General features: G+C 43.3%; 1 protein-coding gene across 1 annotated transcript in view; it reads right to left on the reverse strand.

Annotated features, from left to right (window-relative positions):
- Positions 1–4,185: 4,185 nt before the first annotated feature.
- The window catches only part of LOC121009490 (cysteine-rich and transmembrane domain-containing protein 1-like), a 93,568-nt gene continuing 82,577 nt past the window's right edge, over positions 4,186–15,176 (reverse strand). Inside the window, exon 3 of the mRNA XM_040442647.1 lies at positions 4,186–6,118. Within this exon, the coding sequence (XP_040298581.1) occupies positions 6,012–6,118 (107 nt within the window). The 3' untranslated portion in view covers positions 4,186–6,011. The remainder of the gene's footprint in view (positions 6,119–15,176) is intronic.

A 15,176-nucleotide genomic window follows, 5' to 3' on the forward strand; every position in this document is an offset into this window, starting at 1 on the left:
TATCAAATTTCCAGTTTCTGCTTTGCTGCTGTATTCAGGATAGATTGGGGAGTGGAAAGTCTGGTGAGGGGGAGACAAATTAGTAAGGAGTTACAGTAATCGAGACAGGAATGGATCAGGGCAACATGAGACAACTCCTTTAAGGCCTGATAGATTGGAGGAGAAGATGGTGGTCTAAAGTGTCAAATGCTGCAGAGAAATCGAGGAGAATTAGCAGAGAGTAGTCACCATTACCTTTAGCTGTCAGGAGGTCGTTTGTCATTTTGGTAAAGGCAGTTTCTTTAGAGTGTAGGTTGTGAAAAACAGATTGTAATGGATCAAGGAGAGAATTAGCAGGGAGAGAGGACGAGGCAATAGTAGACCAGTTTAGAGATGAAGGGGAGATTAGAGACAGGTCTGTAGTCAGTTGTTCAGTGTGTCTTTTTTTATAATGAGGTTATTATGGAATGTTTGAAAGCTGAGGAGAAGTTACCAGAAGAGAGATGGAGTTTGAGAATTTTAGTTAGGTGAGTAGTGACAGCCGGGGAGAGAGACTGGAGGAGGTGTGATGCGAAAAGTAAAAGAGAAGCCTGGAGATTTCTTATTTTTTTGAGGAGATGGGGGGCGGCGGATCAGTGACACTTAGAGCCTGGGAGCAAATTTCCTGCTGGATACTTTTATTTTCTCTTTGAACCTGTATATTAGGTTGTTTCAGAAGGAAGCACATATATCCTGTATCCTGCAAGTTTCATTCAGATAAATGGGACAGCCACAGAAATTTCTGCAATCTACCACATCTGAATATACTGTACCTTAAAGGAAATCGATCACCTGTGTCATCGCTATTTAAGTAAAGGGATTGCATAGTAGCACGTCATTTTATTCACAAACGTACCTTTCTTTCAGCCATTGGTGGTTCCAGTCTTTAGAAAACGAACTTTGTTTAAAATGCTAATTAGCCGGCAAAGTGCCCAGTGGGGCGTTACACTCTGCAGAAGGAGCCCAGGCACGCCACTTACCAGTGCCCAAGCCCACCTCCTCTCAGCTTTAAAATAACTCCCCCTGCTTCAATATGTATGCCCCCCCACCTCCACGTCACATTCCAGCCCTATCTCCAACCGCCTGTTCTGCACTGCACATGCTCGAGATTTAGACGAGATACAGCAGCAAACAGGCGGTTGGAGATAGGGCTGGAATGTGACGTGGCAGAGGAGGGGGCTTACATATTGAAACAGGGAGAGTTATGTTAAAGCTGAGAGGAGGCGGGCTTGGACACTGGTAAGAGGTGTGCCTGGGCTCCTTCTGCAGAATGTAATGCCCAGCTAGGCACTTTGCAGGCTCATTTGCATTTGCATGTTTTCTGAAGACTGGCTAAAAGAAAGGTACATTTCTGAATAAGGTTACATGTGCTACTATGCAATTCCTTTACTTAAATAGCAATGACACATGTGACAGATTTCATTTAAAAGATTGCCATGCACTGTAATTGCCAACAGCGCACCAAGGACCTTCTGATGCCAGACTGTCAGGTATTTTTTTTATACTAATTCAGCATTGGAATATTTTTGTCACATGTGGATTGAATTTGATATCTTTTCTCAGGGAAACAAGCACATGAAGAAGTCATGTTGCAATGTGACTGCGCTTTGGAATAGTACTGAACAGCTGTAAGAGCTGCAGCAGGCTCTAAATAAACCAATTAGGACCACACTGTTTAGTCTGTCTGTATTGTTAATGGCCATAAACTGATTCAGCTATATTGATATTTTTTCCATTACAGTGTTAACCGTCTAGGATACTTTTATATTTTAATAATTTGGACTAATTGTTCAAATTATTGCTTATTTTAATATGTAAAATTGGAAAAAGGGGTGCTTTAAATGTTATACTTTTAGGGGTTTTGTTTAATATATTTTTTTTTATTTTACTTTTATTTTTAATCCCCCTAGGGGACTTCAACATGTGATCATTCGATTCCTTTTACCACAGTTTACTATTGCAGTCTATGGGGATTTTGTAGTCCGCCTATTAAATCCTGCTGCAGGTGGGGCTTAATAGGCAGTTAACAATGGCAGGCCCAGTCTATTATAACAACTGATTGGCACTGCAGTTTTACAGCCATTGGAGAACATATGAGGGTGTTGGCATTACTCCTAGAGGCTCTGGTCTCTCTGCAACTTTTGCGCCCTCTGCACTTTGATTGACAGGGCCAGGCAAAGAAAACATTATTACGTCTGGCCCTGACTTCCCCTAAAGTCAATTAAAGTGGAGAGGACACAGCAATTGCAGAGGAAGCAGAGCCTCTAGGAGTAAAGACAATGCCCCTGTATCGTCTAGATCATTAGCATATATTAACATTTCATTTTTCTAAGCAATGTGGACACATATGAACATGGGACCAAAAGAGATGCCTTTAGCTGCCAAGCGCACATACAACAGATCTGCCAGTTTCATGGTTCAGGTACAAATCTGCTGATAGATGCCCTTTAATGGCAGCACATTATCTCCCAGAAGGAGAAAAGGATTGGGCAAAAATATTCATTTTGCCAGATCCTTTTCTTCCCTGACATCATCTGTTGGGGGAGACTCGGAAGCTCCCCGTACACATTAAACTGTCTCACTGGGTTTGGCTGACAAACTAATTTATACAGGGGCCTTCAGAGTGTGTCTTGCTCATACCGAACACTATGCTTTCAGATTACACTGAAGCATGCAAGTGCATAGCCGTCCTGATGGTGCGTTGCGAGCAGGACTATAGAAGCATTGCAGAGAAAATAAATGTGTACAGCTTTTACATAGAAAAGCCAATGAGGCAAATTACAATGCTGCCTGAACTGACCATGCATGTCCCTTACCAGTCCAGCAGGTGGAAGTTACAAAGGACAAGAAATCAGTCTGAGTTGTCCATTGACATAGTAACATAGTACACAAGGCCGAAAAAAGACATTTGTCCATCCAGTTCGGCCTGTCATCCTGCAAGTTGATCCAGAGGAAGGCAAAAAAACCCTGTGAGGTAGAAGCCAATTTTCCTCACTTTAGGGGAATAAAAAATTCCTTCCCGACTCCAATCAGGCAATCAGAATATCTCCCTGGATCAACGACCCCTCTCTAGTAGCCATAGCCTGTAATATTATTACGCTCTAGAAATACATCCAGGCCCCTCTTGAATTCCTTTATTGTACTCACCATCACCACCTCCTCAGGCAGAGAGTTCCATAGTCTCACTGCTCTTACCATAAAGAATCCTTTTCTATGTTTGTGTACAAACCTTCTTTCCTCCAGACGCAGAGGATGTCCCCTCGTCACAGTCACAGTCCTGGGGATAAATAGCTGATGGGATAGATCTCTGTACTGACCCCTGATATATTTATACACATAGTAATTACATCTCCCCTCAGTCTTTTTTCTAACGTGAATAACCCTAATTTTGATAATCTTTCAGGGTACTGTAGTTGCCCCATTCCAGTTATTACTTTAGTTGCCCTCCTCTGGACCCTCTCCAGCTCTGCTATGTCTGCCTTGTTCACTGGAGCCCAGAACTGTGCACAGTACTCCATGTGTGGTCTGACTAATGATTTGTAAAGTAGTAGGAATATGTTCTCATCACGGGCATCCATGCCCCTTTTGATGCAACCCATTATCTTATTGGCCTTGGCAGCAGCTGCCTGACACTGTTTTTTGCAGCTTAGTTTGCTGTTTATTAAAATTCCTAGATCCTTTTCCATGTTAGTGTTACCGAGTGTTTTACCATTTAGTATGTACGGGTGACTTGCATTATTCCTTCCCATGTGCATAACTTTACATTTGTCAGTGTTAAACCTCATCTGCCACTTATCTGCCCAAGCCTCTAATCTATCCAGATCCCTCTGTAGTAGTATACTGTCCTCTTCAGTGTTAATTACTTTACACAGTTTAGTGTCATCTGTGAAAATTGATATTTTACTATGCAAGCCTTCTACAAGATCATTAATAAATATTGAAGAGAATAGGGCCCAATACTGACCCAATACTGACCCCTGAGGTACTCCACTAGTGACAGTGACCCAATCTGACTATGTACCGACATGTATTTGATAACAGTAATATGTTTACATACAGAAGCTATGGGTGTTTGTGACTACTGTAAACTCATCATAAGGGTTACCAGTTGTTTAAATGAATAAAAAAGAAAGAAAGCAAATGATCATGATATTTATGGAATCATTCTTTAATAGTTGCATAGTGACAATATTCTTTGCCAGAAAAAATAAAACTATGGATTTCACACATTCCTCATAATCTTATCTGTATTTGTTAAGATAAATGAACCAGAGACAAAACTGCATAATGTTTTCTGAATCCTTGTGTCCTTTTGATCCTAACACCAAAACCATTATGTTCCTTTAAGAATTACATTTCTTTTGTTTATGAGCAATGGCTTACAAGAAGCAAACATACATGCATTGTAAGAGGTAAGAGCTTACAAATGTCCAAGTCTCCTATACATGCTCTATTGGTTTATTATGATGATGGTCAATTCAGATGTCTCAGTCTTTGTGAATAATGGACAATTTAAGGAAGATGACAGAGGACAAAACAAATCACAAGGCATGCAACATGATAGAAGATTTGGCAATTGTGCACACTTAAAATTATTAATAATCAATAGCAAATGAAATTTAAAGGAATCCAAATGTAGTAAGACAGTGATTTCAGTGTTCTGTTAAGTGTGTATGTCCTGTACCTTTGGAGAAATGTACACTTTATTAGTTGCAGCACTTGTAAGGATGGAGTCCTCTCAACAATGTACACAAGCATGGAGTCCTTGGCATTCATGAGTTGTGGCAATTCCCACTGCTGTCTGACAGCTTTCTACTTAGGCACATGACTCTGTATAGCCCAGGAAATATGGCTCATGTGTCGACCGCATCTTCTCAACCAACCGCTCATCTGACCCAAACTCATTGCATCATAATAATTTATGATACAGTGAGCTCCTCTCTGACCACGGGTCTATTGTGCTGTACAAATAAAAACTGATTGTAGTACAATAAACCTGCAGTCAGACAGGAACTCACTGCATCATAAATCACCATGATGTAGTGAGTTCAGGTCAGATGAGCCATCGTCAGTCGGAGAGGTGTGGCTGAAACACGGGCCATGTTTCTCAGACTTCACATGGCTGTGTGCATGAGCTCTAAGAGGTAGAAGTAGGTGAATCAGTGGCTGATGGGCAGGTCAGTGAGCTTATCATGAATATTGACGGCTCTTTACTCATGAGTGCTGCAACTAAATAAATGCATATTTCTCTGAGACTACAGGACAGACACACAGTAGACAAAACACCGGAATACATGTGTCTCACAACCTCATGCTGCCCTCAGAGTGCCCAGTATAAGGAAGGTGACAAATTTCCTTTATATCAATGAATCCAATCTTTTATTGATTATAAACTGTTGGCCACTTTCTGGTTACTGTTTATCAATGTGTTTGTAAGATGATTATATGGTACTTACTAATAATACTTCTATATTTCATAAGGTATGTCACTTTGTTTACTAAGTCTTTTGTGCCGTCCACACAGATGTCCTGTCCATAAGATGGCTGCTGATGGAGGTTCATGTGACCAGGCAAATCACCTCCATGTGATGTCTTCTCCTTTCAAACACACTGCACCTGTTAAGTGCACATTTTTCTGTTGGGAATTTAGTGCAGCTGCAGTGTGATTTGAATGAAGGAGGCATCACATGGAGGCGATGCGTCTGGTCACATGACCCTCCATCAGCAGCCATTTTAGGGACAAGACCACTGTGTGGACAGCACAAAAGAGCTGGCAAACAAGGGAGCATACCTTATGAAATATAGAAAATGGTGCCGAATTTCAACAACAGCTATATTAGTAAGAACCATATAATTATCTCTCAAACACATTTATCAACTGTAACCAGAAAGTGGCCAACCCCTTTAATTAAAATAATTTAAGAAAACCATAAAATAAGACATATAGTACAAACAGTAGGCATCCTGGTTTTTATTTAAAACTATATACATATTTATGTTAACATGTCCCAAAGGCAGCAACAACAAAGGGCAGCACAACAAGCTGTTAAACAAGTACTTCCTCCAGAATTATCCCTTCTTCTCTCTTCTACAACGTACACTAAGAAACAAGACGGAAACAATATTCAGTTAGTTCAGTTAATTTGGTGGTTTCATTTATCTAGAAGGAATGGCAAGAGAACAAATCTCAAATGTAAAGTTATGTTGCCATAATCATAAAATGTACTTAAAACCAAGTAAATATTAAACACATGATCAAAACTGATCTTGTAGCCCAAAGTAACCAATCACAGTTGAGCTTTTTAGCATATTTAAAAGGGTTGTCCAACAAAAAATATTCCACATTTTTCAAACTAGCAACTGAATAGTTTTGTAATTACATGTATAAAATCAATAAAATGTATCTGTATAGCACCACCTGCTCTTTGTTCTTCTACTTATTTTTCTGGCGACCTCAGTAACATCGTTAAAGTGGACACACATGCCCAGTTCCATAGCTCAACTGCCACCAACTCTATCTACTGTTAGAAGCTACAAGAAAATTTAGACTAGCACATTCATATTCTTAGTCACAGGTGCATATTGTCACGGTCCCTCAGGTGACTGATGTCAGGAAATCAAGGAGATTGGCTGAGCGTGGAGGAATCTAATGGCCTCCTTGATTTCTCTTGATTCAGTGTTGATAGGGTTAATGGCCACTTCCCTTTTCTCAGCTGTCACTTCTACCCTTTATAGTCTCACCCCACCCTTCTGACTATGCGGTTATAGCTTAATTTGGGTTTGGCTGAGCTAGTGTGAGATCCTCTCTGGTGTTCCTGTTCTTCCATCTCTACAGAAGTTAAGTGTCGCGTTTGTTTGTATTTGTTATATTCCCTGTTGTTGTATTTGGGCCTGAGACAGAGACTTCCATTCGTCCATCTGGGGAGGATTCGGAATGGGTTGTCTCTGGTCTTGAACTTATTCCATGGCCTTATAGGGAAATCAGGGCCTAGGTATACTGCTTATGAATATTCCTACCTTCAAGGTCTATTCATATTGATAGGTAGTCAGGGCCTGGAATAGGGTTGTCTAGGAGATGACCTGTTTCTTCCCAAGTTTCCAGGCCCAGTTACTGTTCCCCTTCCCTCCTGTGTTTAGTGTGGTGTTTCCCCCCACACTGATCGTGACATTATCAACTGCCACAAAAACCGCCATTTCGTTCAGGTCAGTGCAACTATGGATCCTATGTCTGTACTCATCAAACAGCTGCAGGGACTGTCTTTGGAGGTAGCTGACCTCCACGCGACAGTCTTACGGATTTCAGAGCGATGTCCCACATCTGGGTCAGATTTCAATATTCCCCAGAATTGTGTAAGGACATCTCTAACCTCCTCGTGTGCCTCATCATATGTAGCAATAATGTGGAGCTTGTCATTCTCCATTGATGTCACTTTGGGAGACAACAATGTATTGCGATCCATGGCTAGCGAATGTTGGTATGCCCCAGCTAGGACCTTTTGTGGATATCCTCTGCGCCTAAACCTATGTTGCAGATCTTTAGATGCAACACGGTAGTCACTCACTCTGGAACAATTACGGCGCAGTCTTAAATATTGACCCTTGGGAATACCTCTTTTCAAGGACGTAGGATGACAACTGTCCCAACGCAGGAGACTGTTGGTAGCTGTTTCTTTACGGAACAGCCGAGTCCCCACATTGCCCTCTCTATCCTTATAAATGGTAAGGTACAGGAAGGCAATCTGATGTTCATGGATCTCGGATGTAAAAAAAAAAAAAGTCCCAAAAAGGTTTTATTTAGATCCTCTACAAATTTATCAAAGTCAGTTTTACTCCCTGACCAAAGAATGAGGATGTCATCTATATAACGTAGCCACAGGCTAAAATAGTCAGTCCACTCATTACCCTCATCTGGTAATACCACTTCCTGTTCCCACCAGCCCAGGTTGAGGTTAGCGAACGTGGGTGCAGATGGGCTACCCATCCCCACCCCCCTGAGCTGGTGGTACGTGCGACGATCAAACAGGAACATGTTATTTTCCAAGACGAAATGGAGAAGATCCATAATGAACCCATTATGTTGCCATAGATGCGTACCACGCTGTTGCAGGAAAGACGCCACAACTCCACACCCTTTCTCATGCAGTATGGAGCTGTACAGCGCCTCCACATCCAAACTGGCCAACATGGTTCCGCTATCTGTCTGGCCCCCCTCAAGTCTTTTTATGACCTCCATTGAGTCGCGCACGTATGACGGGAGGGCCAATACAAATGGTCGCAGTATCTTGTCAACGTACGTGCTTATACTATGGGTGAGACTGCCCGTACCAGAGACGATAGGTCTACCTTTTAATGGCAATAGGCCCTTGTGGACCTTCAGGAGAACATAAAAGCAAGGAGTTTGGGGATATTTAGGAAGCAGGAAACCGAATTCCACTTCCACATGGATGCTGATACGGCAATTGCGCGACATGTAGCCTCCCTACATAAGGATGATAGGAATGCAATCAAATTTCAAGGGAATGAAGTTGTGAGAAGGTCGCCAAGAGAGAAAATTATTACAGGAGGAGGCGCAATGGATATTCAGACTGGGAACTGTTCAACCGCAGGGTCTGAATGAGCACATCTTATATGTGTGCTTCCTGTAAATCAATGGAGTAGTGCGTGTATTCCCTCTTGTCACACATCACCATCCTCACTAGTGATATTCCTCATGCCTTAATGGATTTGAGGTTTCCAAACCTCCCTATGGTTTTAGATACGCTCCTACATTCATGTATTCACAGATATAGCCTTAAATCTTGCCTCAGCGTTGTCCTAATATGAACGTTATGACAGTAAGAAAATCAACTGTCACAACTTCAGTGCATGGACAGTATAAATTTCCTCTTTCAGTGTACCCAACTTGCCTTGATTACCATCCTTGCTGTGCTGCCGCAGTATGAAATACCGCCGTTTGGTCTTGGGAGTGTTTTGACACTCCAGCTGGTATCGCTCTGTTTTGTGGGCAGGCAGTGTGGGAGGGGTTGAGTTGCCGTTAGCAGCGCCCCCCTCCACGCTATTGGCCTACCGAGGGGCTCGGTCCAACATAGGGGAGGGGCCTCCTCATCTTAACCTGAGCATCTTAGCGGCCGCGTACGGCCATTCTAGCACAGCTGCCGCTGGCCTCAGAACACGAGACTGTTGGCGTTTATGTTTGTCTGCAGCCCAGATATCTTAATGCTCCTGAGGATCCCAACTTAGGATGAAACGCATTGAGCAGGACTGGGGGCTTAAATGCTAGACATTTAATGGGAGATTGATTTGTGCTCACATCTCAGATACTGGGTGCATCCCGTCACTGTAATGTGGATGCATACCAGGATGTGAGCAGATGTTTATCAATCTCCTATAGGACATAAGACAGAATCTCTTTTGGTAGGGTACTTACAGCCAGAATTGCAGCCCATATGTCAGCGTGATTAGCCGCTTGCACCAGCAGGTAATACTGTGACCACACTTAGCCAGTGGTGTTGACCTTTTGTAACCAGACCATGTCTATGGTATGCTCATAGTTCTAAGTGGTGTATATGGTTGACTTGCTGCTTCACATGTGGATGTCCAATTACACTAATTCTCAGCGACACAGCTGCTCAGTACATCAGACTCACTTCTGAACTGGTCTCTCATGTGTGGTTAGTCATCCATTAATTAATTACAATTTGTGTTGTCCCTCCTTATATATTTTAATAATATTCAATAAAGGTGATTTTATCATTTCTTTACAACGTTCCGTCATTCAGTGATATTTAGTTAGAGAGTGGAACGTAAACTACCCTCTGTTCAGTGAATTTAAACCTTTAAAAGACATGACTAGGAAGGGGGTCGATTTCTCTGTTTGGTCGGCATTACAAGCCTTTTCTACTGTGAAGGAATTTTTTGCTTCATCCCCTATTCTGGTGCAACCGGACGTGTCTCAGCCATTCATTGTAGAGGTTGGCACATCCAGGGCTGTCTTTAATATTGATTGGACCCTGGGCAAAAATTTACTTGGGCCCCCTGGATCCCGCCTTCCCACACCTTAGCAGGCAATCACGCCCTCCACCACAACACACACACAAAAAATCCACACCCCTGGTAGAGTCCAGTGATATAAATACTTCCAGTTCTGAAGACTCCAGCGGCTCAGGATCAGTGCTCTGGGCAGCTGGGCTCAGGCTGGAAGTGGGCACCGGCTCACCCTAGTGTTATAGTGCACCCCACAGTATGCAGTATAGCACCTTATAGTATACAGCACCCCACAGTATGCAGTATAGCACCCTATAGTATACAGCACCACACAGTATGCAGTATAGCACCCCACAGTATGCAGTATAGCACCCCACAGTATATAGTAGAGCAGTATAGCAGCCCACAGTATACTGCACCCCACAGTATACTACACCTCACAGTAGAGCAGTATAGCACCTCACCGTATACAGCACCCCAAACTATACACGATACAGCACCCCACACGATACAGCACCCCACAGTATACAGTACAGCAGTATAGCACTCCACAGTATACAGCCCCCCCCCCACAGTATACAGCCCCCCACAGTATACAGTACAGCAGTATAGCACTCCACAATATACACTATACAGCCTCCCACAGTACACAGGTCCCCCCCACAGTATACAGGCCCCCACACAGTATACAGACCCCCACAGTATACAGTACAGCAGTATAGCACTCCACAGTATACAGCCCCCCACAGTATACAGTACAGCAGTATAGCACTCCACAATATACACTATACAGCCCCCCACACTATACAGGCCCCCCACACTATACAGGCCCCCCACACTATACAGTAGTTTATAGTATATTAGAATAACAGCCCGTCACCTTTTTCTGATGTAAGCTCCACAGTTAAGGCAAACTTCTGTCAACACTCCTTGTAGGACCTGTGATGACCTCATAGCCATGTGACCAGTAATATTGCTAGGTTACTGGTCACATGGTGATGATGTCATCTAAGGTCCTAAAGAATCACAGCTTTCACAGACAGTACGCTGGCTGGACTCAGTGTCGGCAGGCATGGCAGCACCTCCTGTGTAGCTGACAGCCTGACACCCGGGACAGTGGCTAGCAGGGCTCAAGAGGCAACTGCCTTGGGCCCCCCAGGAGCAACTGGGCCCGGGGCAGCTGCCCCTTTTGCCCCTTGGTAAAGACTGCCCTGGGCACATCCGAGGTAGGGGTAGTAACAGTTTTGTCGCAACGTCCTTCACCTAGTAAATGGTGCCCATGTGCTTTTTTCTCTAAAAAACTTTCGGCTGCTGATAGAAATTATGACGTGGGTAATGGGGAATTGCTGGCCATTAAGTTGGCTTTTGAAGATTGGCGCCATTGGTTTGAAGGAGAAATTCCTCCTATTACGGTAATTACTGATCACAAAATTCTGGCTTACCCTGAGTCGGCTAAACAACTGAATCCAAGGCAGGCCAGATGGTCGCTGTTTTTCACCAGATTTAACTTCAATGTTGCCTACCGCCATGGGGTTAAGAACGTCAGGCAGATGCTTTGTCGCACTGCTTTCCTATGGGGGGGGGGGGGGGGGGGGGGGGGGGGAGACCTTGGACGCATTTGTCCATGTACTTTATCACGGATTTACCAAATTCTTAGGGAAAACACGTGCTCCTGGTGGTAGTTGATCGGATTAGCAAAATGCCGCATTTTATAGCATTGCTTGCTCTACCTAATGCCAAGACTCTTGCACAGGTGTTTGTCGATAACATTGTGACATAACATCGTAACATGGCATTCCCTCTGATGTGGTGTCTGATCGGGGGACTCAGTTTGTTTCCAGATTCTGGAAAGCATTCTGTACTCGACTGGGGGTACAATTGTCCTTTTCTTCGGCTTTTCATCCAGAGTCGAATGGACAGACGGGTGATGGTATCCAGGAATCCATTATTATGTTACAATGTATGGTCTGGAAGTGATGGTATCTAATATTCCATTATGATGGCACAATGTATAGTCAGCAGGTAATGGTATCCAGGATCCCATTATGATGTCACAATGTATGGTCAGTAGGTGATGGTATTCAGGATTCCATTATGATGTCACAATGTATGGACAGCAGGCACAGTACCTAGGATTCCATTATGATGTCACAATGTACGGCCAGCAGCTGAAGGTATTCAGGATTCCATTATATTTTCAAAAAGTATGGTCAGCATGTGATGGTATCCAGGATTCCATTATGATGTAATAATGTATGGGCAGCAGGTGATGATACAAAGGATTCCATTATGATGTTACAATATATGGTCAGCATGTAATGGTATCCATTAATCCATTATGATGCCATGATATATAGGCAGTTAATTATTGTATCCAGGATACCATTAAGATGTCAATGTATGTTCAGCAGGTGATGGAACCTAGGATTTCATTATAATGTCACAATGTAAGGTCAGCAGGTGATGGAATTCAGGATTCCATTATGATGTCATAATGTATGGGCAGTAAAAGATGGTATCTAGAATTTCATTAGGATGTCACAATGTATGGTGAGCAGGTGATGGTATCCGGGATTCCATTATGATGTCACAATGTACGGTCAGCATGTGATGGTATCCAAGAATCCATTAAGATGTCACAATGCATGGTTAGCAGGTACAGTATTTAGGAATGCCTTATGATGTGGTAAGATAGATTTGCGTACTTATACCTAAAAATACTGTTTGTTTTTTTAAATAATCTTTATTTTTTGAATTCTTATTTTTTATCAGTTCATACAATTGTTTTTTCAATTTTTCCCTTCCTAAACGGACAATTTTTTTTTCTCTTTTACACAGTATGCATTAAAACAGTTGTGGTGTCTCACAGGGTGAAGTAATTGAGGGTATACATGTGTCTCCCAGGTTCTTAGCATATGCTGAAGAAAGTTATTTAGGAAAGGGTTAAAAAAAAACTAAGCCTGGGTCCTGATGAGCTGCACCTGGGGAGTTGCTAGATAACTGGGCTGTCAACACACTTGCTCAGAACTTCCTGGGAGTGAGAGAAGCCACATCTCACTGAGGGACCCTGAAGGTCCAGAGCCTGCAAACTGCAAGTATAACAGGTTGCTGTTCAGACAGCGTGCTTATTTTGGGTGGACTGAGGATAGCTCATCCACGTTCTAGAGAGGGACCTATTGTTTAGGCTACTTTCACACTTGCGTTGTTCTTTTCCGGCATAGAGTTCCGTCACAGGGGCTCTATACCGGAAAATAACTGATCAGGTATGTCCCCATGCATTCTGAATGGAGAGTAATCCGTTCAGTTTGCATCAGGATGTCTTCAGTTCAGTCGTTTTGACTGATCAGGCAAAAGAGAAAACCGTAGCATGCTACGGTTTTATCTCCGGCTAAAAAAACTGAAGACTTGCCTGAATGCCTGATCAGGCATTTTTTCCCATAGGAATGTATTAGTGCCGGATCCGGCATTCAGAATACCGGAATGCCGGATCCGTCCTTCCGGTATGCGCATGCGCAGACTGAAAAAAAGGTGAAAAAATAAATGCCGGATCCGTTTTTGCCGGATGCCACCGGAAAGACGGATCCGGCATTTCAATGCATTTTTTCGACTGATCAGGCATTTTTAAGACTGATCAGGATCCTGATCAGTCTTAGGCCTCTTTCACACTTGCGTTGTTGGGATCCGGCATGCACTTCCGTTGCCGGAGGTGCCTGCCGGATCCGGAAAAACGCAAGTGTACTGAAAGCATTTGAAGACGGAACCGTCTTCCAAATGCTTTCAGTGTTACTATGGCACCCAGGACGCTATTAAAGTCCTGGTTGCCATAGTAGGAGCGGGGAGCGGGGGAGCGGTATACTTACAGTCCGTGCGGCTCCCGGGGCGCTCCAGAATGACGTCAGAGCGCCCCATGCGCATGGATGACGTGATCACATGGATCACGTGATCCCTGCGCTTGGGGCGCCCTGACGTCACTCTGGAGCGCCCGGGGAGCCGCACGGACGGTAAGTACACTGCTCCCCCGCTCCCCACTACACTTACCATGGCTGTCAGGACTTTAGCGTCCCGGCAGCCATGGTAACCACTCTGAAAAAGCTAAATGTCGGCTCCGGCAATGCGCCGAAACGACGGTTAGCTTAAGGCCGGATCCGGATCAATGTCTTCCAATGGGCATTAATTCCGGATCCGGCCTTGCGGCAAGTGTTCCGGATTTTTGGCCGGAGCAAAAAGCGCAGCATGCTGCGGTATTTTCTCCGGCCAACAAACGTTCCGTACCGGAACTGAAGACATCCTGATGCATCCTGAACGGATTACTCTCCATTCAGAATGCATTAGGATAATCCTGATCAGGATTCTTCCGGCATAGAGCCCCGACGACGGAACTCTATGCCGGAAGACAATAACGCAGGTGTGAAAGAGCCCTTACTAATGCCATCAGTTAGCATACATTTTGCCTGATCCGGCAGGCAGTTCCGGCAACGGAACTGCTTGCCGGATCTCTCTGCCGCAAGTGTGAAAGTAGCCTAGTTAGAGCTTGGACAAGGCTAGGTGTTTCGTTTATGTTTTTGTGTTTTAACCCCTTAAGGACCGGGCTCATTTTCACCTTAAGGACCAGGCCATTTTTTGCAAATCTGACCAGTGTCACTTTAAGTGCTCATAACTTTAAAACGCTTTGACTTATCCAGGCCGTTCTGAGATTGTTTTTTCGTCACATATTGTACTTCATGACACTGGTAAAATGAAGTCAAAAAAATTATTTTTTTTGCACAAAAAAATACCTAATTTACCAAAAATGTGAAAAAAATTAGCAAATTTCAAAGTTTCAGTTTCTCTACTTCTGTAATACATAGTAATACCCCAAAAAATTGTGATGACTTTACATTCCCCATATGTCTACTTCATGTTTGAAATGTTTTGGGAATGATATTTTATTTTTTGGGGATGTTATAAGGCTTAGAAGTTTAGAAGCAAATCTTGAAATTTTTCAGAAATTTACAAAAACTAAATTTTTAGCGACCAGTTCAGGTCTGAAGTCACTTTGCGAGGCTTACATAATAGAAACCACCCCAAAATGACCCCATCTAAGAAACTACACCCCTCAAGGTATTCAAAACTGATTTTGCATACATTGTTAACCCTTTAGGTGTTGCACAAGAGTTATTGGCAAATGGGGAGGA

Source organism: Bufo bufo, chromosome 1, assembly GCF_905171765.1.
Source record: "Bufo bufo chromosome 1, aBufBuf1.1, whole genome shotgun sequence".
Classification (NCBI taxonomy): Eukaryota; Metazoa; Chordata; class Amphibia; order Anura; family Bufonidae; genus Bufo; species Bufo bufo.